The 26,651-nt window shown below is 38.9% G+C and overlaps 1 protein-coding gene across 4 annotated transcripts in view; it reads right to left on the bottom strand.

Annotated features, from left to right (window-relative positions):
* CFAP54 (cilia and flagella associated protein 54) overlaps positions 1-26,651 on the bottom strand; it is a 288,803-nt gene that overhangs the window by 104,243 nt on the left and 157,909 nt on the right. For all 4 annotated transcript variants that reach the window (XM_042947439.1, XM_042947441.1, XM_042947440.1 and 1 more), the window contains 8 exons: positions 18,745-18,897; positions 16,559-16,753; positions 14,548-14,635; positions 14,036-14,245; positions 11,770-11,836; positions 9,819-10,001; positions 7,328-7,414; positions 2,460-2,582 (listed from right to left, as the gene is read on the bottom strand). In XM_042947439.1, the coding sequence (XP_042803373.1) occupies positions 2,460-2,582; positions 7,328-7,414; positions 9,819-10,001; positions 11,770-11,836; positions 14,036-14,245; positions 14,548-14,635; positions 16,559-16,753; positions 18,745-18,897 (1,106 nt within the window). The remainder of the gene's footprint in view (positions 1-2,459; positions 2,583-7,327; positions 7,415-9,818; positions 10,002-11,769; positions 11,837-14,035; positions 14,246-14,547; positions 14,636-16,558; positions 16,754-18,744; positions 18,898-26,651) is intronic.

Raw genomic sequence — 26,651 nt, 5'->3', positions numbered from 1 at the left:
TGATGATGGACTTAGATTTGGTGATAAGAGCAGAATCCCAATATGAGTATCATGTTAAAAGATAGAATTTTTTTTAGTCTGTGAAAAGTCCCGTAGTAATCTGTAAGACTTTTTCAGTTACTTCTTTTACAACTAAAATCTAATTAATTAATCCTTTCTTTAAATAACTAGCCTGCAGCCTAATAACATTGGCACCTATTTTAATTATAAACCCTGAACGCATTTCCTCTTTTAATTACACTTTTTAAGTTCCCAATTGAAGCTGGAAAGCTTCAAATTAACTTGGAGAATACAAAATTTAAAGTCACAATCTATTGAAAGACAATTCACCCATACTTTTCTCTCATGAAAACCAGATAATAAAAATGAAGTTGGAATTTACCTATAAAGATGAGTTTCATACTGTTTGTTTTGGTGAAGGCAATGAACGTTAAAAAGTCTCTTTTGTTTCTCTTTCTACCCAGCTAGTTTTTCTTTCCTTATCTTTCTGACCTTGAAATGTGGATGACTCCAACGTTTAGTCCTCTGACTTCTATTTCTCTTTCTCTGCCCTACCTGATTTCATCCAGTCTCATGATTTTAAATTTCTATGTTAATGCTCCCAAATTTACCAGGATCCACCTCTACTAAGGAGACCACTTTTCATTCCTTCCACCACTAGTACCCCAACCATTGTCATGTCTCACTCATGTTATTTGCAAAGGCCTTCTAACTGGTTTCCCTATTTATACCCATGCCCAACTGCAGTTTTTTTCTCCAAACGGCAGGCAAAGTGGTCCTTTGGAAAGTAATTCTTATCCTGTCATTCCTCTGCTCCAAACTCTATAAGGCTTCTCATCTTATTTAGAGTAAACGCCAGTCCTCACCAAGCCCTAAGATGTCTTATATGCCTGTAGTTCCTGAGTCCCGCCATCTACTACTGTTCTCTCTTTTACCAGCTCCATTTTGCCTCCTTGGTTTTCCTCAACCACATCTTGCAGGTATCTCTGTCAGGGCCTATGCCCTTGTACTTCCTCCTATTCCTATCCCTCCCTCGAATCTTTCACCCTCAAAACTCCCTTATTAGAGAGACTTCCCAAACCACCTTGAATAAAATAGCCATCCACTGCCCTAATCACTCTCTGTCCCCTCAACTCAGCTTGGGTGTCCCTCATGGTACATCATCACCTGACATATCTTTATGTGCTTAATATGTTTATTGTTCATCTTCTTCACTGGACTGTCCAATAGTAACATGCTTCCAAAAAGGCAACATCTCCATTTATCTTTTTACTGGTCTATCCCCATGACTAAAGTAGTGCCTGTATTCAGTAGGCACTCAAAAAATATTTTTAAATAAATTAAAATATAATTTTAATAACAAAATGCAAACCATTTACATCAGGAAAGGCTGCTGGCTGAGAAGCAAGCAAGAAAATATTGTCAATTTAACCCAGGTAAGAAGATGAGTTAGTTCATGCCAAGACAATGAGCAAAAACACCGACTGATTCGTCTTTGTCTAGACACATAGATAGATAGATAGATAGATAGATAAGATAGATAGAGATAGAGATGTATATACATACACACACAGATGTATCGTATTGCCTACTGAATGTCTCTCTTAGGAGATAACCTCACACTTGCCCTAGAACAACAAATTATAATGCTATAGCAGTCATATTGAGAAATAAGCAGTGACATTTTAGGGGAATACACTGAAGTAATGAATGCATTGTACGTATATTTAATTTCAGTTGCTACAAGTAATTTTCAAGACTTACAGCCTATTTCCCAGCTTCTTTTAGTTCTTCCAAATTTGAATGTCACCAGTATGTACTGTGTCTGCCAGTCTCACTCCTCACGCATACAATCTCCCCCAGGAAACTGACTTATTACCTCCTATTTCCTTTATTGCTGGATCACAAGGGTCCAAGCTGCTGCAAGATCACTCAGTGATTCCCATGAAACCCAAAATAGTGGGAAAAATGGTTCACTCTGATTTAAATATAAATGCCAGTATTCATTTTCAAGGATGTTTCAATTATCTAATTTACAAACACAATTTGAACAAAACATGCTTAACACTTTGGTATACAATATATAAATCAAAAAAATATCCAAATAAAACATGAGGAGAGACTGTTCTGACTAACAACATTAGCCAGAAATTGTAAGATTAGACGCCAAAATCTAAGAGGTAGTGGCTGATAAATGTGTCTACTGAGACTGTCCATAACATACAGACAGAATTCCATTGTAAAAATCGACTCCAATACCATACTCCCCCACATGACACCCTTCCATTCCAGACAAATGAAAACTTGTAAAAGCCTGCTGTTAGCTATAACCAGGCTTAACAAAGAGGTTTGCAGTACCAGAGACTTGTAAATACACTTTTGTAGAAGTATTCCCTAAATTTTAGGAATGTAGCCTTCAAGAGGTAAAGAAATGGCTTTGAATCAAACAGCAGATTTACCTTCACTTTTCCAGTAGCTTTACAGCCTGCAGGTATTGAGGAAGGCATGTTTTTTCCATAAAAAATCTGGGATATCTCATAAAAGGCTTCAGAAAAAAATCCTAAATCTGTAAGGACTTCTATCTTTAAAGGAAAGAAAAAGAAATGAGATTTTAAAGTAAATGATTTGTGTTACTTACAAAATAACAATTTTAGAGAAAAGTCATCAACTTTCTGAGTTCCAAAATTTCTGCTTAATACTGGCAATGCCGTCTAAACTAATGCTTGGTAAACACAGTGGATGGAGATGTATGTGTTTCTGTATAAGCTAGTTTACATGTGCAATAGACCAAGAAGCTGATAAACAACAGCAGGCAATTGTTCAAAGCGATGGACATTTATCAGATGTGGCTTACTTCATCAGAGGCAAACACAAAACATAGCAGGCATAGAAGGGTTAAAAAAATAACTAAAGTTATTTTTTGCTCCCATAGTGAACTATGGCTTAAAAGAAAAACAAAACAAAAACACTCCTGATGTTCTTTAATACTCTGAGCAAAGTGAAACAAACCAGGAGATGAACTCTACAATGGATCAATGTAGAGACAACTATTTGCTTTGTCCCCATGATTAATGGACACTGTCAATTTTAAAGACATATCCTTAAAATTAATCAATTGGTGACTATGCATTGTGTGTGGTTCAATTTGAATATTATCCAGCAAGACTTTCAATCAGGAAATTATGGGAAGAAATTTCCTGAACAAAGTCATTCAATCGTTCAACATGTTTATTGGGCACCTCTTATGTACCAAGCCCTCTTGGATGTTATGTTCCTTCTGGATGTGTATTTAGCTAAGTTTAAATGATACATGAAGATCTACACAGTATTATAAGGGATGGAGGGTAATGACAAAATGCTACTCTCAACATTCCAGTCAAGGAGGACTTCTCTGAGAAGACATACAAGAAAAAATTGGGGAATGATGTGAGAGAGAGAGACATGTGGAAAATCTGTTGAAGAAACTCAAGCACAAAAGTCATGTGGCCATAGGAGCAGTCTGGGAGTCCTGGGGTGCTCAAGGAAGAGCCTTGTGGCAGGAGTTTAGGGAGAGAGGGGAAGAGGGTTAGGAGGTAGTTATGAATGGTGGCCTGCAGACCAGAGTAGGAACCTGGAATTTTATTCTCGGTGTGATAAGAAATTATTAGAGCATTTTGAACAGGGCATGGCCCTAACCTGACTTACATCTTGCAAACTCCAGTGATTGTTGAGAATAGAGAAGAGTAAATTGTGCAAGCAGGGAATGAAAGAAAAAATTGGATGAAGCTCATATGCATATAATACACATACATACACATATACTTGTTATCTCTTTTCCACTAAGCACCACCCTAGGAATCTCAAACCTATATAAATTTTAAAGAAATAAAAAGAAGGTAAGTTCGGGGTAAATAAGATGTGACAATAACCTGAATAAAACATAAAAGGTTTGGGAGAATATTTTCAATGGAGAAGAGAAAACTGCTTGTCTATCAAGTTGCATACTTTGGTTCTTGCCTAAGATACCTTGGGCTCTAAACTCCCCAGTACCATATAATATCAAAGTAGGCATTAGGGAGTCATATGAGCTCTTTTAGACTTCCAGATGAACATTTTTTTTCTTACCCCTTGCAGGAAATGCTGTGCAAGGTTAGTCTCTTCTGGTCTTGGCTGTGAGAAGGCTGTAACATGAACTACCTGTAACTGCGAAGCCTACCTCTGGTTTCAGTTCATCATACCAATCTGGCCATTTGAAAAAGCAATGGCAATAATAATGAACATGTATTTTCAGAAATGGCCAATGGTGTGAACATAAACAAGCCAGATGGAAGAAAGAACTACCCTTAAATCAACCCTTCACTCGCACAAATACAGAACTATCAGTACCCGTCCCGTGAATGCTGGATGTGTTGAGAGTAATAAATCTTTCAAAATGTTGGCAGTTCTAAAGTGAAGCCAGACTGGCTGATCATAAAGAGGTCTTAAAGCTTTCCCTGAAAGACACTAGTGCACAACCGAAACTGAACAGCTTGATCTATTGCTGTTTGACTTGTCAGAAAGTATTGTTTGCTATTTCCTGACTATGACTTTTCCCTCTTCCCACTCACTGACCCCAGTTTACTTCAGAAAGGTCAGGCCAACTCTACTCAAACAGGCTGTCATTTCTTCCTCTCTATGATGCAATAGTTGCCCTTTTTCATTGTTTCTGTCAAAACCCTAGTCAGGTTTATTGTTCTACTATGCCACCAAGACACCATTCCATCTTGCTCTGCTCCTGACACTGTTACCAGATACATCTGATCATGTCCTTCTTTTGATCAAGATTCTGCAATTCATTCCACCTCTCCACCCAGGGCTGCAGACTACAGTCCACAGTTCTTCACTGGCTTTGAAGCTACTCTAGTACAAAAAGTTTCCAAGTGCTAACAATCCAATAAAACACAAACTGAGCTAATCAAAAACTTAGGTCCAGATTCTATCTTTCAGTGCCTCTCCGGATCTCCTTCTGACACGTTACTAATGGTCACTGCAACCCTTCCATGCTTCTCTTGCCTCTAAATGACAGACCAGAATAAAACTGTTACCTAGTTCTGATTTCATAATCTCCTCATTTCTCTCACTGTTCAGCCTCCACATTATGCTTCAGTTTGGAAGTCAGGACTGGGCCCCCTTCATGGACATCATGGACCACAACATGCACCTCTGGGAGTCTCATACAACCTTCTCCCTACTCAAAACCTCCTCTCTGGCTTCACTCAACCACCACTGCACGCTTAGAGTCGATGCTGTCTCATCTCCGTATCTTTCACATTGTTGTCTGCCCAGAATGTTCCCTTCTTCCCCTCTCCCGCTGAGTTACTTCTGCTTTCTTCACCAAATCTTACCTACTTAGTAAAATCAAGAGACCCAAAGCCATTTTCCCTCTTTCAAACTTTGCAGAAGACAGTGCTCATCATATTCATTTGGAAACAGTCAAGGGGCAGATGCACATGATATTGTTTTGTGTATACATCCTGTCTCTCACTTCCTTATAAGCAAGAACCATGGGTTGCATTTCTTTAATTAGCTACTAACATAGTGCTTTTATATAGGAGATACTCAATAAGTGTTGTTTCAGAGGTAAAGCAATAAATGTTTACCAAGTATCTTCTAGGTGAGTTCCCACTAAACACTAAAAAGTATGGACAGTAGGCCCTTGATAAATGTCTATAGATTTTAATTTCAATTCAACAATTAATTACTGAATATCAATATATGAATTTATTTCTCAATATACAATAGGAAACTAAAAGATGAATGTGATACAGGCCCTAACCTCAAGAATTTTGCAATTTTGAATAGAGCACTGTCTTGAAAAGACAGAGAGAGAAAAGTTATATGCAGCTTTTAAAAAAAGTGTCACTGGAAATCAAAAGCAGGAGAACTCTTAAGAGTTCACTAAGTCAGAAAGAGTGATCCAGAAATTTTCATGCTGATAAAAAATCATTTATTCCTGAGTTAAAATATAGTCTCTTAATAGTTAGCACCAGAATTCCTCTTAGGGAAGGTATTGTCTTTATTTAGAAATAGAATGCAATGGACTATTTGGGTCTGAAAACACAGCCCAGAGACAGGATCCAGATAGAGAGAAGAGCTCAAAGGGAAGTCTAATTTTCTCTCATTATAAAATGAGAAAGCTTTGTGGAAGAAGGGAAGAAGGTATTTCCAAAAAGGGACAAGGAGGGGTAAGCCAGTGGTGTGTTGGAGCCCACTTACTCCCAAGGACAAGAGGAAATTGTGCACATCTTGTCTCAATTCCACATTCAGGAATGTCCTCTTGGTAGGCTGAAGTCAGCCGTAGGGGGAATATTTGTACCATGGAAACTGAAAATGCTACAAATCAGGGCTTTTTTTTAGAGTGAGGCGTGAAACATTTACCAGCACACATCTGATTAAGCCATGGGATGAGAGGCGAAAGCATGAGATGTTGGCTAAGAAATATTTTAAACTCAGACATGCCAAACATTCTATTTTAAATTGTTTGTTTTTGCCTCAACTTAAGTTTTCCTGTGTTCCAAATTTTTACTAAGTCCAATGCAAAAAGACAGGCCTTGGGTGACTGTGTTGTGTATGTCTGTGTGTAAGTGAGTGAGTGTGTGTGTGTGTGTGTGTGTGTGTGTGTGTGTGTGTGTGTGTAAAATGGGAATTAGGGCTGAATTCCATAGTCAAGATGAGGAGGTGCAGAACAGGGAGCAAATCTGCTGGATGTTGAGGTGATCCATGTACAAAATGGATTCAGCAGAAGTGGACTATGACCACAGCTAAGTAGGAAAATGGGCAGAGAAAATGAGGTGCTTGAAGTACCCACTCCACATGGGGTTGGAGCCAACTGCATATGACTCTTGAGGGCAGAGAGCCTCTCCTGACTTCTAGGTTACAGAATTAGTTATAATTCAGCATCTGTGTGTTTTGTCATGTCAATTGCCTATGCAATGAAAACTTCTCACATATCATGATATACATAAAGATCCTTGGCAAGAAGTTCACAGAAACTTCAGAAAACTGACTCATTAGTCTCCACCCAGAGACCAACATTTCAGAAGTGGTGATTTCCAGGCTGACTGATGTTGGGTGAGCCTTTTTCCTGTGTGTAGCTCTTCCTCACCTTACCGTGGTCCAAGCATAAAACGATCTAACCATTCTAATTAGCTCTCTCTCATACTTTATTATAATAACGGGCAGGGTTTTTTTTTTATGTCAGTACACCATATTATTATCAGCTTATTATTATGACTATTAGAACCAAATTCATTTATGAAAATATTTTATAGTTCAAGGATATCAAATATCTTAAAAGTTTGTGACATACCTTGAGGATCCTTGCTTCTAGATTTCTGACTAGGTCTTGGCAAATTCCAGAAACAAAATACTGATACAATGCAAGGAGAGGCAGAACCTACCAATGGTAAAAACATTTTTTGATTTAGAACATGTTTTATCAAGTTAACAACCTAAAAATAAAATGTAGCCAAATTTAATGTAGGAGACGTTATGTAAAAGAGCAATTGATTTTGTCATGCTAGGATCCTCTATTATTTGGCATAAATGAAACAATCTGCCTAGCATAAGCTTCATGATTTTATGAGAACTTAAAAGTGCCACCAGGGGGACTTTTAGATGCTGCTTGGTACCCAAAACCTAGGTTTTGAATGTCTTTAAGCATGGAAAAGTGAAAATCCAACCAATTACCTTCCTTGAAAAAAATTAACTTAACATATATATGAATCACTGAGGCCTGGAGAAACATTCTAGCAAATAAGCTATCCAATAACTTCAAAATTCAAAGCAAAGGAACTCACGTCCATGTCCCCAACCCTTTCATCTCAATGGCTGCTGCTATTTGTCTTCAACTGGAATATCTCTATCAGCAAAAAAGTATTTTATAGCATGCCCATTATGTGTCAGGCACTGTTGAATGACAACAAAATCTAACCGGTCCTTGCTTCCACAGAGCAGATAGTCTACTGATTACCCACACGTACTCTTCACATAATATTTTTATTTGCCTAGAATTAACCCCAAAGTTCAACTCCTCTTGAAATCTCATGGGTGAAAGCTTACAAACTATCAATATTTGAGTTGATCCCAGCACCATCTGGCCAGAGTCAGATGTTGAGGGGATAGGTGTTTGCTTAGACTTCTGAACAGCTTCTGATCTCAACTGGAAACTGAAATTCCTACAACTGGGCCCTTCCCCCACTGAAGAAAGATAGAGGAAAGAGGACTTTTGGGATCCCCATTATTTATCAAACTATTTCCCATGATTCCACAGCAAAAGGTCTCATAGCAAGTTTTATATGTGACAGCAGTCTCTTTACCCACTAGGCTTCTTCTGGAGGGTAGTATAATACAGAATAGAAACTGTTTACATGGTGCAAGTTCAGCTAAGGAACCTCTAATTGTCAGTCAACTGGCAGCTGCTAATAGCAATAGCTTTTTAAATGGTTTAGAACTGGTCTTAAATGATTTCAAACATAGTACTTTTTTTTTTACAATTATGCACAACAAACATAACACAATATCTTTTTCTACAATTAATGCAGCACAAAACAATAAGATTTGGCTATTACTTTTTAGGTTGTTTCTTTTCTTTAGTAAGGAATAAAAACACACCACTTTATTGCTGCCAATTGCTCAATTATTCAGAAAAATGTTCTCAATTTCTTAAGCTTCAGAGAAAAAAAGTCTCATTTCTTTTCCAATGCAGTGATATGTATTATATATGAATATGACTAGGCAGCTAAAGGTTACCCAGGGGATAGAACTATTTTCTAAATCCAGAAATGAATCCCCTTAACAATGAGAGGAGCACCATTTCGTTATCTTTTTCTAATAAACAATTTCTTGCCAAATATGCCAAGTGTTAAAAGCATTTATCAATCTCTTCACTTTAATACTTGGCTTTATAATTTAATAACTCATATCAGGGGGCAATAAATCTTTTCACTACAACAAGAGAGAATGAATTCAGAACAAGAGAATAGAAAATATATAGGAAAAAAAGAAAGTAGGTATGAAAACTATGGAAGAAAAGGAAAGAACGAGAAAAAGAGAAAGAATAGGAATTAAGAAACAAATATGGTGGGGAAGAGATACAAAAGTAGAGGAAAGAGCATATGAGAAGAAAATAGGAAAAATGAAATAAAGGAGAAAAATATATAATGACCAACAGGTAGAAATACTAATTTATTTTTTAAGTGCAACCAACTTCAAATTTATAATCTACACTGTTACTTATTTCCTCAAAGGAAAAGAGAATTGCATGAGGGTTTTGAATGTCTTAGGATATTGAGAAGTATTTGTCTTTTATTTCACAGCTAAAATCTGTTCAGTTCACAGCTGTTCATCTAGATGTACCCTTAACAGAGAGAAGACAAGAAACACAAAGATCAACTTATCTCAACAAAGAAATACTCGCAGCTTTGGTAATGATATGACCTGCAATGACTTAATGCAATGAGTTACATGTACACTAGACTGCTCTGTTTAAGACCAGGAAACATTCTAAATCAATTTCCCCAAATGTCTTAAGAGGGGAGAAAAAAGGTAAAATAATAGAATAAAAAGAGAAAAAAACCCAACAGACGTTGACTTTGTATCCAAAATGAAACGCAAACAATGATGTCAAAGAAGGAATATGAATTAATATATTTCATTTTGAGCTACAGGTAAACATCCTGAATATAGGGTTAAAGAGTTAAATGACGACTGAGAGACCATCAGCAAAATCTGAATGGCATAAAGTATAAGGCAAAAATACCAGAGTGAATTGAGATTTGTTGATTTTACACATTACTTACTATTAGATTTTGCTTAGCAAAGTGCAGTTCACGTATAACGTAATACAGACTTGCAACTACAGAGCAAATGTCAGCCCTGTATCTGTCCGAGAAGAGCTCGATGCCTGGGAGAAGCTGAGTGATTTCATACTGAGCATAGCAACGTTCTGCTTTGGGGTGTGGAAGTGTGGTTCTGAGCAAACCCTGAAAATGGAAACAGGTGAAATGAAGAGCAATAAATTGCATGTTTAACACTGAAACAGAAAGACAAGTATGTGGATTACTTCCTAAAGTGCTGAGCATATGCCTAGCAGACTGTGTCTTGTAATAAATGGTAGTTATTGTTAATATTATCATCATTATGGGTTCAAATGCTTTTATCATTTAAGACGGGCCTTTTAAATTCCACAGTAGTTGGATACTTATTATTTTCAGAAGAAATTATCATTATATTATCATTTATTGAGGTCAGTTTTGTGTTGGCCACTATTGGTAAATTCTTTATAAACACTGCCTAATTTACTCCTCATTTACCTTACCCCTACAAGGAAAGATTATTACCTCACACACGATATAATGGAGGCTTAAACAATTAACTTATTTGAGCTCACACAGCTAATGGCGGCAGAAAGAAGATTAAGTCACACTTATTTAAATCAAAATAAATATGTTCTTTCCGCTATACCAGTCTACAAGTAGAGGAGATAACAAGTTATTTCAGAAGTCTAAATTAGGCAGCAGTAATTCTGAACTTTTAACTGAATTAAGCAAAAAGATGAATTGTCTAATTTCACCAGTATGTCTTAGGTAATTTATATGACCAACATTGTATTTGATGCTGGGAAACAACACTGGTACACAAATTTGAATTTTACAGTTAGGAGTACTTCTTATGTTAAGTAATTAACATTAAATGATGACAAATGCTTTATGAAATTATTTTAATGTATATATCAGAAAAGAATTTTAACCAGATTGTTCATTAAATTTATCAGGTACCTACTCTAAAACACTACACAGTTGTTTAAGTTTTTAATTTTACAAATATGCTTTAAAATCATAAAGAAATTAACAGGTGTTTAAAATAAATGCCACCAGCTTTCATTTTAGGTATAGTATTACTGAAAAAGTATGTCCATAGTAAGCAAAAATTTAATTTTTCCAATTGCTTATTTTCTAAAACATGAACAGCACTCTCTTCAAGAACAAGCAGTATATAAGGAGTCGGTATCAGATTATCATTCCCTTTGCACACCTGCCTCTTCCACCTCCTGTCTTTAAAGCACAAGCAAGAGGTGCATGGAACATAAGAAAAGTGAAAAGTCTGGCCTTATATTCAGAGAAGGCTTTCCAGAGATCTCATCTACCCAGATTGCATAAACTATTAGACTCGTCTGATACACAGAACAAGGGTGTCCACCCTTCAAAGTAAACAGAACCTTTAGTAGATTGCAAAGGCCCCTGGCTACATCCCTGCATCTCAAAATGTCTTGTATTTCAGATAAAAGTTCCTTTCTTCTTCAGTGAAGTCAAACCAAAGTTCTAAGAGCTGCCAACACTATAGTTCTGTAGTCTTCAACTTACTTCTTGCTTTCATTATATGGTATACTTCACATCATGCAATAGAGGAAAACTTTAGTTAGAGATGAGGTAACCTAAGGCAACCATTTGGAGTCAAACAGACAGGCTTCGCAGCTCACTAGCAACACAGTCTTACTAATGATGAGAGACTCAGTTTCCCTATCTGCAAAACTCCTTCCGGAGTCTAAAGGAGAAAGAGACCCTGCTGAATATTCAAGGTGAAAATGCCGCAGGGGTTCAGCCAGTGAAGGAAAGACGGGCTTATGCTATTTCATCAAGGTCCCGCGCGATTTTCCTACCTATGAGTTTTATGAATATGATAAGCCACTGCACTTTTCTTTTTTCCTGACTGAACGGCCATTACTGTAGAAAGCTATACATAAAGTGTTACCTGAAAGAGTAATGCAGACAAAATGCAACAGTTGGTTCTCTCGTCAACCTCTGAGATCTTAATAAATCTAAATAACAAAAAGAAATGGGTTCATAGACAATTTTCCAATAATAGTTTTATATAAATACATCTCTAATACTCACAGATTTTCTAAAATTAAAATAGTCTTTGTGATTCTAAGAGTGCTATGCTCTCATATAAGATCTAGAATACAGACATTTATACACACACACACACACACACACACACACACACACACACATATAAAATGAAATATCACCAATAATCTTACCACCTAAACATGATTGCTGGTAACATTTTGGCTAATTTTCTTCTGGAATTTTTTCTTTATATATAAATTGTTAAATTTTCTCTGTAGATCAAAATACCGTGCATGTTTTCGCCCACCATACTCTACAGGAAAGCTAAAAATGTGATTGGAGAGGTGAAAGAAACCTGTACCTCTACTGCTTCCATACTTTTAAAATTTCTCACATTATTCAAGTATTTAAAATATTTGTCAGTGCTAACTAAGTGTAAGACACTGTGATGACTTTCACATATGTTATGTGTTATATGTTATGTGTGGCAGGCTGAATAATACTCCCCACTCCCTGCCAAAGAGATCCATGCCTTAATCCCCCAAATCTACGAATATGTTGCTTTCATGGCAGAACTAAGTCAATCAGAGAATGACAAATACCGTATGATTTCACTCATATATGGAATTTAAGAAACAAAACAGATAAACATATGGGAAGCAAGGGGGAAAAGATAAGAGGGAAACAAACCACAAAAGACTCTTAACAAAGAACAAACTGAGGGTTTCTGGAGGGAGGTGGGTGGGAGATGGGCTAGAATGGGTGATGGATATTAAAAAGGGCACTTGTGATGAGCACTGGGTGTTATATGTAAGTGATGAATCACTGAATTCTACTTCTGAAACCAGTATTTCATTGTATATTAGCTAATTAAAATTTAAATTAAAAGAAAGTAATAAAATTGACCTTATATTGGCCCTAAATAAAAAAAAAAAGACTACAGAGGTGATTAAAATTAAGTTTGGGCTCAGTGTAATCACAATGGTCCTTACAAGAGAAAGGCAGTGGAGTCAGAGTCATAGAAGAAGAGATGAACACAGAAACAGAGGTCAGAGACAAAGAGGGAGGGAGAAAGAGGAAGATAATAGGCTGCTGATCCTGGAGAAAGAAGATGGAGCTGTGAGCTGAGGAGGGCAGAAGGCCTGCAGAAGCTGGAAAAGACCAGGAAGCAGATTCTTCCCTAGAGCCTTTAAGAGAATAGCACAGCCCTACCAATACACTGATTTTAGGACTTCTGACCCCCATAACTGTAAAATAATAAATCTGTGTTGTTTTAAGCCATTAATTTTGTGATAATTTGTTACAGAATCAGGAAACTAATACAATATGTGTTATGAGCTAAATTGTGTGTCCCCCTCCCAAATTCATATTTTGGAGTCCTAACCCCCAATAACCTCAGAATGTGACTGTCCTTGGAGATAGGGCCTTTAAAGGGGGTAAGTAGGTTATGATGAGGTCATTAAGGTGGGCCCTAATCCAGCATGACTGATGTCCTTGTAAGAAGAGGAGATTAGGATACAGACATGCATAGAGGGAGGGTGATGTAAGGACACCGTAAGAAGACCGCCAGCTACAAGCAGGGAGAGAGGCCTCAGAAGAAGCCAACCCTGCCAACATCCTAATGTAAGAATCCAAGCCTCCAAAACTATGAGACAATAACTTCCCCACAAACTGGTCCTTCATTATGGCAACACTAGCAAACTAATATGGTGTGTCACATAATTCTTGCCACCAGTTTGTAGATGAGAACACTGAGGCTCTGAGAGAATGAGGAGCCAGCCAAGGACCCCAGATTTAGGACGGGGCTCTTGAATTAGGCCCAAGTCGGCCTGCCTCCACCCTGTTAGTCTTGGTCCCATACCAACTGGTCACTTGCTCAGTCATTTGTTCCACAAGTAGTTATTAAATGGCAACTCCACGCCAGACACTCAGGATACCCTGGTGAACAAGCAAAGATCTGTGTCCATGTGATGCCCACACTGTGGGGGAGGGGGTTATAGGAAGAAGAGATGGCCATAGATAATACACATCACAAACAAGGAAAGTGTATAACTTTGTATGGTATGGACATAGCTGTCCACGTATCCCATGCGTCTGAGGCATGGTGCTCTACATGGACAGGTAGGCACCCCACCAAAGGAAGCTCGCCCCATTGTGACACTCACTGAGCTATCTTTGCTGATATGACCGCTCCTTGCAAACATCCCCAAATGCCAACATTTGACAGAAATTCCTCACTATAATCTTTGGAACCTGGAGGTAAATAGCTATTGGTAGCATTGGTGAGCGAGCTACCAAACTCTTTCCATGTATGCAGCACATCTTGTTTCCTGAATATGCCATCAAGAGCTTGGCACCAACATTTAAAAGCAGCCCTAGAAGAGAAACAGAGCATCAAGCAATATGTTTTCTGAGATCTATGTCATTAAATCTAGCTTCCAAAAGAGAAAGCAAATGCACTGAAGAAGCATTTTAATTAAAATGTTAGAGAATGAATCTATACCATTTATGCTCATAACTTTTTCTCTCAGGTAGCATTTGAAGAATAAAATGTAGCAATGGGATATAATCAAAGAACTAAAATTCATGAAAAACAGTATATTTTCACAATAATTATAAATGTTTTCAAACAAACAACCCAAGTTTTCCCTTGTTCTACTGGCTCCCAGAAATCTACCTTTTCTTTTCAGCAAAGATGAGAAGGCTTCCCAGTTCATGCAATGCCTGAACTTTAAGACTTCTTTTATTGCAGGCTTGGAGAACATCTGTATTTTTAATCAAGCAAAAGAACAAATGTCAGTTCCTAGGAAATCTCTTCCTTACAGTCTCAAGAATATTCTAAGCTGCATCATTCCTTAACTGTGGAGATAAGCAAACTGCAAGCTAATACTGCCTTCACATGTCTTGTGATCCATATACTGAAAGAGAGCAAATGATATTCTATTTACATAGTGGAGTGAGAGACTGGATCTAAGAGATAGGAACCATGGAGAAAGCAGAATAAGAGTCAGGCAGGTGGAAATGGTGGAAAAGAGAAATTCAGAAGAGGCGTGCAAGAGAGAAAGGGCGGGGTGTATATGGAAATGATGTGGGTGGCTGGACTATGGTTTCCTTGGGAGTGTGAAGAAGGAGATAGTGGTAGGGTTATATGGAGGCGTCTAGATGCCTGGTGGAAAAATGTGGATGCTATTCCATAGCAGATGGGAAGCCTTGAAGGCTTTGTTTTTACGGAGGGATGTGACAAGATCACAGCATATCAGATTTTTCCCTTTACCCAAGTGCAAAAAAAAAGCACATCTTTAATAGCATCTGAATTTGGACAGGGTGCGGGAGTGGTTTCTGATAAATGCATAAATCTCCAATGAAATTCAGAGATGTCTAGCAAAAACAAAACAGAACAAAACAAAACAAAACCCAACCAACGTGGCAGTGGTTTTTAATGAAGGCAGTGCTGTCTCCTACAGGGTGTTTTAGAAATCTGAGGAAGGTTGTTAGTTGTCACAATGGGGCATCTCCCGGCATTTCATAGGTGAAGAACAGAGACACTGGATTGCCTGTAATGCACAGAAGTTTTCCCCCACAATTAAGAAAAAAGGTGAGAAACCTACATATAAATTGTCTGAGTCTAACTTCTAACTGCATTTTACACATAAATAGGTCATTTTTGTATGTTTTCAGAATGCTCTGAATTTCCCAGAAATGCAACCACTCACTGTAGTGCTTTGTTTTACCTACATTTATTTGTCATTTTAGAAAACCACTGTCACCAAAATTAACAGTGCTGACAGTACTTGCATCACCAATACAATAAACTGGTATCAATCTGCATTTGTAGCTATAACATTCATGGCGATTCAACAACACAGGATATGAACACCTGATTGCTTCATTATACTTTCTAGTGCTTGAGCACCTAAGTGCCACAAATAGATTCTTTTATTATAAAATAACATTGTGTACCCTTTATTTTATATTTAGAGCTTCATATTTATTGTTTTAAATAACATGTGTAGAAAGATTATATTAAATATACATTTCATTCCAGGGAGTAAAGGGGGAATTACTAAATGTCTGTTATAAAAAGGGGAGGGAGGGACGTTGGGTCTACAACATGCACTGCGTATACACTGATGAATTTGTAGCAAAGCCAAACCAAGCAGAAAGACAAAGAAAGTGTGATCAGCTAGGGCAGAGCAACAAAACACAACAGTGGTCACATTCCAAAAAGCGGTTCGCAGATTCAGTCAAAGGAGGATCAGCAGAAGAGTGACCTTGCATCTCACCATGGTGACAGCCAGGGGGGGAAAGTGAGGAAGGGGAGGAGCTGGAAGACACTGCCCCATCACTGCCTACAAGATTCTATATTCAAGCTCTCTCATCTGACTTAAAAAAAATTTTTTTAATGTTTATTTATTTTTGAGAGACAGAGAAAGACATAGCATGAGCAAGGGAGGGCAGAGAGAGAGAGGCAGACACAGAATCCAAAGCAGGCTCCAGGCTCTGAGCGGTCAGCACAGAGCCTGTCGCAGGGCTCAGAATCACGAGCTATGAGATCATGACCTGAGCCAAAGTCGGAAGCCTAACCAACTGAGCCACCCAGGTGCCCCTCTCTTATCTGACTTCTAAAGGTAGCATTTCAGGCCCAGATACAATCTCAACATTAATGCAGAAGATCACACTAATCTTACCAATAGTTTCATAATAAGAGGAAATTACGAGTCCAAGTTGTGAATAGGGAAGTTTACTTTTTTCCACTGAACTGAAAACTCTAAAGTGTTCCTGAGAGAGGTCAGGGGGTGTTGGCATATGCATCTCTTCTGTCCCCAGGCAAAACTCCACCTTTCCAGTGGTAAATTTCTCATTGTTTATTCCTCCTTTATCTCCTAAAGTCATGGGAAAAAAAAACATTTTTAAAGAAATTCAAAAAGGAGAAAGAAGGGAAAGTGATGAGGAGGGGAAAGGTAGAGGAAATGGACAGGGAAAGAAAAGGAAAAATTCTGCATATATGTGAGACTTCTTTGCAGTTTGAGGGACATCGTTTCCTTAAATTTAGCATCTGGTATCATTTCTGAGGAGCCCAGGTATGTGTGGGCAGGCTCTCTGCTCATGTTATTTCGTAAAGAACACTACGGAGGGGCAGTGTGCCAGAAAGTGATGTTGAGATAATGCTTTGCTTCTCGTGGGGATTGGTGGAAGTTACATGGTTTGGGTTTGCCTTTTTTTTAAGGGCTTCTGACAGTAAGATGTTAGTTTGCCTCTGGGGTAGAGACCTCTGGGATAGAAGGAACACATAGTTAGTTCTGACCTAAGGGGGGAAAATGGAAAAGAATCAGTCTCTTTATAAGATCAGAGAACACACAGGAAAAAAAGGAAAACTATTCTAGGGGAAGTAGTCGAAAGCTGCAGAGAAAGAGAAGCCGATGTGAAGTTTGAAGTCTGCAGCCCGAGGACTGGGATAAACTGCTGAGAATTAATAGCAGGTGAGGTTCAGGGTGAACAGGTCTAATCCACTCTGAGGAATTGTATTTGCTTGTTTTTATTCATGCCCTTAGCCATTATTAATATATGCCATAATTGAAAGAAATTGAGACATGATATGGAGAGCTGATTTAATATGAGTCTATAGACAATACAACCAAAACCTGTGGGTACGTGCTATGGCAAGTGCTTTTTGGGGGGGAAGTAGGGGCAACAACAAAAAATACATACACACATATATACACACATAAGTAAAACTTCTGTCAGTGATTGTAAAGAAAATAAAATTGGTCAAATTTCTGAAAGATCAGTTCAGTAAATATTAGCATGTTAGGTATACATTTGAATCTAGTTTTAATAACTTTAAAATATAGTTATTTTAAGATTATTAATTTAAGTTTATTCTTGAAGTTTATTTTTATTATTCCAATAAATTTAAACAGCAAGGATTGTAAACATGTATTAGTATTTTTAACACATTTTTTTTAATTTTTTTTTTTAACGTTTATTTATTTTTGAGACAGAGAGAGACAGAGCATGAACGGGGGAGGAGCAGAGAGAGAGGGAGACACAGAATCGGAAGCAGGCTCCAGGCTCCGGGCCATCAGCCCAGAGCCTGATGCCGGGCTCGAACTCACAGACCGTGAGATCGTGACCTGAGCTGAAGTCGGACGCTCAACCGACTGAGCCACCCAGGCGCCCCTTTAACACATTTTTAATAACCCAAACATACATAAGTCAAGATTTTTCCCCACCTAAATTTGAGTACATTCTTCCCCTCTGGAGTTACCAATTAACCACTCAAAGCCCTGCTTTGATTGGGCTCACAAATCAATACATGTTGAGGAGGCAAGAAACAAATAAATATGACGTGACCAATGATAGTGAATATCTTGTTTTGAGCTAAAAGAAATCTCTAAGATCAAAATCTATGGTATTAATAAGAAACCTTATTGATGCTTATGTTAAAATGCATCTATTTCCTTGACACTGATAAAGTAGGGTTTTGGTAGAGTTCTAGTTAAGTCAGTATGAATCAATTCATCTACTTATGAAAAAAATTTTTTAAATGACTATAGCACCATACTTGCAAAGAGAAGGATAAGAACATAGATGTACCATATCAAAAAATTAACGAATACTCTTCTTGCATCTACTCAAAGGAGTATGCCAGTTTCACAGAAAGCATGAAAGCAGATGAGTGAAACAGTCTTTGGTTAGGAATAAACTGTGAGGGAGAAGATGTGATCCACTAGACAAGAGGAAGAAAGTGAGGGGCAGCAGGGAGTGGGCATGTAAGTGGGGGAAAGGAGGGGTCTATGGCAGAATCTGGTAGAGCCACAGGGTAGTGTTCTCCCTTCAATAAAAAGCAAGGGGTATAGAGCAAGGATTTTACCTTGTGTCTGTGCAAGGAATAACGAAAGCAATTTTCTGCTGTGTCGGATTGATCTGCTATCATATTTGGATTTTTCCAAAGTCTGTCTAAAACATCGCAAAGTGTCTGTCACGTCCACGGGCACACAGATGAGCTCTTTGGCGTGGCTATATTCTGAAAGGAAAGAGAAGAATACCAGGGGATGAAATGCTGCAGCAAGCCAACTAGTAGCAAAAGACTTTCTAATTCAGAGAATGTCTTGGTCCCAAACTAAAGCTGCTAAATTCAAAGCCCCCAGGTCTGCAGCAGGTGTTTCAACGTTCAGATCAAATTTTTGTGGTATATTTGAAAGTTCTTTAAAAAAAGAAAAAAAAACTTAGAAAACTTGTGATTCCTATGAAATGCAAATAACTTTAGATCTTGCCAATTTTCCTTATGAAGCCTCCTACTTTTTCTTTTGCTGATCATAAAAGATGAAATAATCTACTCCTTTTCAGCAGCCTCTTCAAAGCAGAGGTGCCTTGGGAAAGAGACGAAAGGAGGAAACAAAGAAGCTTGGATGGGTAAGTGCTCTCTTAAGAGAAGGGAAAGACAGGTTTCTAATATTGGAGGGTGCAGAGGAAAGGAAGATGAGGCCATAAAAGGGAGTGGAACTAAAAACAGCACTGAAAAATGGCCACAAAGAGCGGAGAGTTGCCACGAGGTCCCCGGAGAAGAAGTGACGGTGTCAGGAATCAGGCTGCAGATTTTCAGCCATACACTGTGAAACGGGCACACAGGAAAGAAGGAATACACGCTTCTGATAAAATAACAAAGGAATTTAGTTCTTCAACAAGTTGAACAGGTGAATGGCCCCTGTAAAATCTGAGGACTTGATAGTACAGCAACTTGCAAGGCAATGGGGCCACAGGAGGCTAAGAGGTATTACCTTTGCCCTTGAGAGTTCACAGATTAGCTGAAGAGATGAAGCATTCTGACCCCAGAGTATTAGACTCATATTTACAGGGAGTTCTTGGTTATGTGCCAAAACGAGGGAAAGAGAAGAGAGATCAGCATAGGGAGGAGAGGATGTGCAAGAAAGACTTCGTGCAAGAGAAGATATGTCAGTTGTGTCTTAAAGGAGAGCAAAGATTTGATTAGGAAGAAGGAGGCAAGGGGGTTGAGGTAGTTAGAATAAGAACAGCTGAGGTCGATTGAGCATTTACTTATACTATACCAGGAACTATTCTATATGATTTACTCTGATAGATTCATCAAATCCTAAAAACAACCCTAAAAGGTACATACCATGATATCCTTATTTTACAGAGGAGGGAAATAAAGCACAGAAAGTCCGGTGGTTTCTCCTGGGTCACAGAACTGGTCTGTGCAAGGATAGGTATGGAAGCAGGAGTCAGGATGGCAAGTCAGGGCGCGGTGAGATGACATGGCCAGTCCTGCTGAACAAGGAGGGGTTTTCTGGAGTCCTGAAGCCCTCCCTCTGTAAGTCGCCTTCATCCTTTCTAATAAGGAGTACAGGAAGGGTCTTGAGCAGGACAAACAAAAAGAGACTGGTATTTTAGGAAGAGTTAGCAGATTGTAATAGAAAGAGGAGGGTGGCAGCCTGCCTGGTGGCTGCTGCTAATAAACCAAAGCCACCAGGCTGTGGAATATCACCTCCCAGGGCCCGGCCTGTTGCTGCCACCATTCCAGTGCCAGCCTGGCCTTCCTAAGGATGGACATTTTTCAATAAAAATACCTACAGTACTGTAAGAAGAAGGAGAAGGAGAAGGAGAAGGGGAAGGGGAAGGGGAAGGGGAAGGGGAAGGGGAAGGGGAAGGGGAAGGGGAAGGGGAAGGGGAAGGGGAAGGGGAAGGAGTAGGAGAAGGAGAAGGAGAAGGAGAAGGAGAAGAAAGATAAAGGCTGGCAGCTGAGGGACTGAAGCTACACCACAGATATTGTGATTTGAATTCAACTAAGATGGTAGCAATGGAAATGAGGGAGGGACACAGGGAACATTCCAATGTTAGAAGTGACAGAAGAGTGGTCAATTGGCTATGTGGCAAAGAAAAAAGTTAGGAATTACCTCTTCCCTGTCCTTTCCAGGTCAATGACCTTGCTTCCTGCCTCACTGGAAAAAAATTAAACCAATACAAATGGATTTTCTGCAAACCCCTACCAGTGGTTCACGTTGGTCGAGAACATTCTTCCCTCAGATATCCCCATGGCTTGCATCCTCAGCTCCTTGAGGTTATTGCTTAACTGTTAATTTCTCAGGAGGCCTTCCTTGATCACCCTATTTGAACTGGTGATCCCAATCTCCACATTTCTTTTTTCTCCACTGCATTCATCATCTACTGATGTGTTTTGTTTGTTTATTGATTGTCTCCTGCCACGAGAATGCAAGTTCCATGAGGGCAGAGATTTTTGTCCATTTTGTCTGCTGTTATCAACCCAGACCTAGAACAGTGCCTGTTGTGTGATATGTGCTTGATAAATATTTTCAAAGCTAAATGGCTGGTATTAACTTTATTAATAATCACTTATATGGATCTTAATCTCAGTTGATTCTCATAACACCTTACAAATTAGTAGAGATAGCTATTACTCACACTTTACAAAGGAGGAAAAGTAAACTTGAGGGCATCAACTTGTTTTAAGCCCTTAGAAGACATGAGAGACAACCACTCTTCAAATTCAGTGCCTCTTCCAGATAGTTTGCCAGGGGGCATCAAATCTTGTGTAACTGGCAATGACCCAGATTTGAGGGCTGCTAATTTGACTACAGAAACCTTTGAGACTAGAACATAAATAAGCCTAAGAAAAGTTAATGAGAGAAGAAGCCTGGGGTCCTTGTGAGCCCAGGAAGGTCCTGATGGAAATAGTAGCACAGTTACGTTCTATGGTCATAGAGACATCTTTCAATATATGACAAAGTAGATGGAAATGTCTAGAAATCCTGGAGGTTCTGGTCAAACCCAGCACATGGCCACCTTGAGAGAACCACTTGTCCCCCCAGGAAGTTCACTCTTCTTGCCTACCACACATTGAAGAGAATCTAACACTTAGGTGACAGAAGCTCTTATTAACTCCCCAGGAGCTCTCTTCTACCCTACCAATTTCACCCTCTTGTCCACTTTGTCCTGCGCCCACCATTTTTTTCCCTCAGTTCCCCATTCCTCTACCCACGCACAGTCCTGCATGATCCAGACAAGGCATGCCTCCGACCCCCACTCTTACACATAACGTCCTAAAGATTATAAGGTTCCTGTTCTGTGTCTTTCCTACAAGAATTCATGAGCTTGGCTTTTATCTTTTTCTCCTTAAAGACTGAAAGGGGAAGAGCTTCCTTCCAGGAAAGAAGTTAAGAAAGTAAAGCAAAAGGTAGAAGCTGGAAGCTTTCATGTAATATTATTTTAAGACAGTTATCTCCTCTAGGCCTTACTTTTCAATCTCTGTTAAAATTGGGATGATAATATTTACCTCTGAGTATTACTGTTTTAACCTGTGTCAAGTGTCTAGCATAGTGCCTGGAAGGGAGTAAGCATTCAATAGACGGCAGCTACATATTGTCTGTTAGTCATATATTTTTAAAATATATATTGAGCACTTACCAGTAGTAGGCACTCTGCCAGTCATGGAAGAGATACAAGTGAACAAAACAAACACATGCCTTGCTCTCATGGAGCTTTCATTCTGGAATAAAAATTCGCAAAGGCATCTGCTATCTGGGACAATCAGAAGGACAGGAGGAACAGGAGATGTTTGCAATCTTTAAAATGTGAGACCTCAATAAAATCATCCTTCCACTTTTTATCAAATATCTGCTTATAAATCATTCCTCCTTGTCTTTTTTTTCCTAAACTACATTTCAGTTTGTTGTTGTTTTTTTCTTTTTTTTTCAAGCCCTAGAAGACCTTTTTTCCTGTGCTCTAACTAGGATTCTGCTGGTGTTTCTGTGCTATCAACATGCAATAACTAGTGAAAGCAATGAAGACACATCATTAGCTTCGGAGGCTTGTCCATACTTCCCCGTCTCAAGTGGGAGTTCCTCTCTGAAGACTTCCATGAATAACTCAAGAAACTATTTCAAAGGCACTAATAACCTCAACAGTTTGAAATAGGTTAGAAGAAAAAGAAGGAGAATGAGAGGAGGAGGGTGAGAAAGAGGAGGAGGGTGGGTAAGAAGGAGAAGGAGGAGAAAAGGAAGAAGAGGAGAGGAAGAGGACGGAGGAAAAAAAAAAAAAGAATTGCTGTGTCTCTTATTGTACTGATGTACTCATTAAAACTGAAGCACCAATGACTCCTGAGAAATAGGTTCACCAAGGAAGAACCCCTGGGAGTGATATAAGATTGAGCTGCTTTCTACACATATGATCTTATCAGTCCAAATACCCAGAGGCTGTAATAAAACACACCTGCCAAAGGGTTGAAAGTTCCAACATACCTGAAGACTGAAGAACCCTATCAGAGATAACTTAAATACCAATAAGGTCAAAACTCAAGAAACAGATCCTAGACAGAATGCAAAAACAGCTACAATAAAAGGCATATTCACAGAGTCATCTCCCCTGTGAAGCTTAACAAGCAGGCAAGTTACTCATCCATACAAAAAATAATCTATAAAGTGAGGTTTTCTCACTTCTTTACATCCTACAGAGACTATACCAAATTACATATGCATTATTAAATAGTTAGAGGGAGAATAGAATGCTGTTAAATAATGAGAACACCAAATGTTTGTAGGCACTGGAGCATTACAATATCTGTTCTGAAGAATTAAATGTATCAAGCATTACCACCCAATGCTGTTATGCCAAAAGAAAATCTATGATGTTCTAAAGCAGCAATCTGGTGTGGAAACCATCAAGAGTATACTTGGTCTTTCAAAAGTATTGCAAACGTGTTATGAGGACATACATAAGACCCATCATGCTTATAAATGTGTTAAAATGATCTAAGTTCAGTACACTGAAAAAAAAATCACCATCCTAAAAATTGGTCAAATAAGCCCAAAAGTGTGGGCCAAAATACGCTCCTAGTCACAAAGGTCCTAGAGTGTTATAAAGAGCTATAACTCTGATGTCAAGATTTTAATGATAATGGGTCAATGTAAAACTTATAATTAGTATGCAGGATCATCTAAAAACTACCATACTACTACAATAAGTCAGGATAAAGTATCTGTCTCCCCATGACCACTGATATATGGCAAAACTTTTTTGAGTGCTATCAGTTTAGAGGAGAGACTAATCTGAGAGGAGACAAATGGTGAACAGGCCAGGTAGTTTAGTGGAACGCGTATGGGCTGAGCAATTAGACAGACTAAGGTTTGAATCGTAGTTCCTAACTTACTAGTAACATTTAACTTTCTCATCTGTAATGTAAGCATAATAATATCTATCTCTTAAGATTACAAAAACTTAAAAAGCTAATGGTTATCATGTGCTAAATATAGTGCCTGGCCCAATTCATTATTACTGCCATTACAATATTTTTTAGATTATATTCCTGCTGTAGTCATTGCTCAAATGGACTATACCTCCACCACCACTGAGAATTAACCCAAATAATCATGGTAGCCTGACTTTACCTTCCTTCCTTTCTGTTCCACTACCCACCATCTTGCCTTTCCAAATGTAAGTGTAACAACAAGTAGGCAAAGTGCTTTTCTGACATATTGAATCCATCATCAATAAGACCTACTGGCCACACAGGTCTAGAATTTTGGTAGGCATGTTTTTCTTAGCCCTTAGGTGCTAATCATCATTTTTGATAATAAGCATTTTTGACACATTTCCTCACATTTGTTGCCCATTCTTTTCAGGACGGAAGGGATAATATAAATCACATCCTGAGTTATAGATCCCAAATTGAGGGATCTCCAGAGGTTTGACAGGTATGATCAAGAAAAGAAGAACATAGGGGCGCTTGGGTGGCTCAGTCAGTTGAGTATCCGACTTTGCCTTGGGTCATGATCTCACAGCTTGTGGGTTCAAGCCCCGCGTCAGGCTCTGTGCTGACAGCTCAGAGCCTGGAGCCTACTTCAGATTCTGTGTCTCTCTCTCTCTCTCTCTCTCTCTCTCTCTCTGCCCCTCCCCCACTGGGACTCACTCTGTCTCTTTCTCTCTCTCAAATAAAAATAAACATTAAGAAAAAAAAAAAAGAAGAACATATACTCAGGACAAATCACAACCTGATTAGAACTCCATTATTTAATGAGTATGAGAGGATAATTTGATTTATCATTAGAAGTAAAACCCACAAGTTTGTGGTTACCAATTCACTCAACTGGAGCCTCCACACTGCTCTGAAGCCCTTCTGTCTTCCTTTTATTTCCCTCAGGGTCCAGGCCACTCTTTCACATTCCTCCTGAAATCTCCCACCCTAGCAACCTTGGCTATGCCCTCAACCCCTTGCTTTATTAAGAAAATCTTCAGAACCCAATGAGAACACCTTCAACTTCTGCCCTTACCACCTATAAACATTCCTGTGTTTGGGCCCATTCTCTCCTTCCATTCTGCCCATCCTCTCAGTATGGCTCCTCTAGAGGGTAAATTAGCGTTATCCCTCCTGCCTTGGAAACAATCATGGAAGCTTGTGTCAAGATGGAGATTCTATCAACGTATGATGAGAAGCAGCTCAGTACTCAACCCCTTTGAACACAGTGGCATGAGCAATAAAATGGACTTTCCCTTGTGGGAAAGCAATAAGATTTGGGGATTGTTTATTACTACTGTATAGCATGGCCTGTTCTGGATGACTCAACTTCCAAAGTGAAGCCATCTTCAGGTCTATACTCCACATAACTCTCCCTGAGTGACCTCACACAAGCCCCTGATTTCAACTGCCACCACTATATTGATGATTAAAATACAAATCTGCTGAGGGCCTGACCAGTCTATCTAAGCATATACTAGATAGTTCTACTCAGTTATCATCCTGGCACCTCAAACTCAGTAATTTCAAAGTAGCTTTCTCTCACCTGCTCTTCCCTTCACTTTCCCTGTAGTGTGAAGACATGATATCTATCTAGCCACCCAAGCCAGAAACCAAGGCATCTTGGACCCCTCCCTTCTACGGCTAACCAGTATAGAAACAGTCCTGTGGACTTCTTCAGCCTTTCTCCCATATCTGTCTACTCCTCTATTCTCGCTGCCTGAGTCCAAGACTTCATTACGCCTTTTACACAAGTTAGGCGTACCCACTCCTCTGCTTCCATGTGGCATGCTTTCAATTGATTCCCCACACTGCTGCCTGAGGTTCTGTCAAAAGCACAAAAATGATCATTTATTTCCTTCTTTAAATCCTTTTAACTAGCCCCATTCAGCTCTCCAGGTAAATCTGAATCTCTTTGTCCTGCCTTCTAAGACCCTCCTGCCAACCTCCCTAACCTCAGTTTTTGCCTTTTCCTTTTTACGTTAGCTCCACTAACCTACATGCACAGCGATGCTGTTTACTGTTGCTTACAGCAGAAGCAGCAGGGGTAGTCATAATATGACAGATCTTATCACCTGATACTATAATCTCTGGCTTATTTATCAGTCTCTTTCAATGGGTTGTAAATTCCAGTGTAATAAATCTTTAGCCTCACTCAATCTTTAGTCTCTTTGTAATCTCAGGACCTAGTACAGGACTTACCACACAGTAGACACTCAGTAAATGTTTGCTGAATGACTGAATGGCCACCTAACTGATGCACTAAATGAATGAATGATTATATACATACAGACATACATACATAAAATCAATAGATAAATGAAAGAATCCTAACATGTCAAAGGGAAGATTTGCATTCCTTTCCTATACCAGAAACAGAGACACATGAAAAGTGCAATTGTGAGAAGGCATTATCTCCATATTCATCTTTTTTCTATTGCCTCTCCTACAGGCTGCACTGACCAAATATTCCAAGAGGGCTTCTCAGCTAAGAGCAAAGGAGCCATGAT

Source organism: Panthera leo, chromosome B4 (assembly GCF_018350215.1).
Source record: "Panthera leo isolate Ple1 chromosome B4, P.leo_Ple1_pat1.1, whole genome shotgun sequence".
In the NCBI taxonomy this organism is placed as follows: domain Eukaryota; kingdom Metazoa; phylum Chordata; class Mammalia; order Carnivora; family Felidae; genus Panthera; species Panthera leo.
The sequence above is the reverse complement of the archived record's forward strand: the minus strand, read 5'-3'. Positions and strand labels throughout refer to the sequence as shown.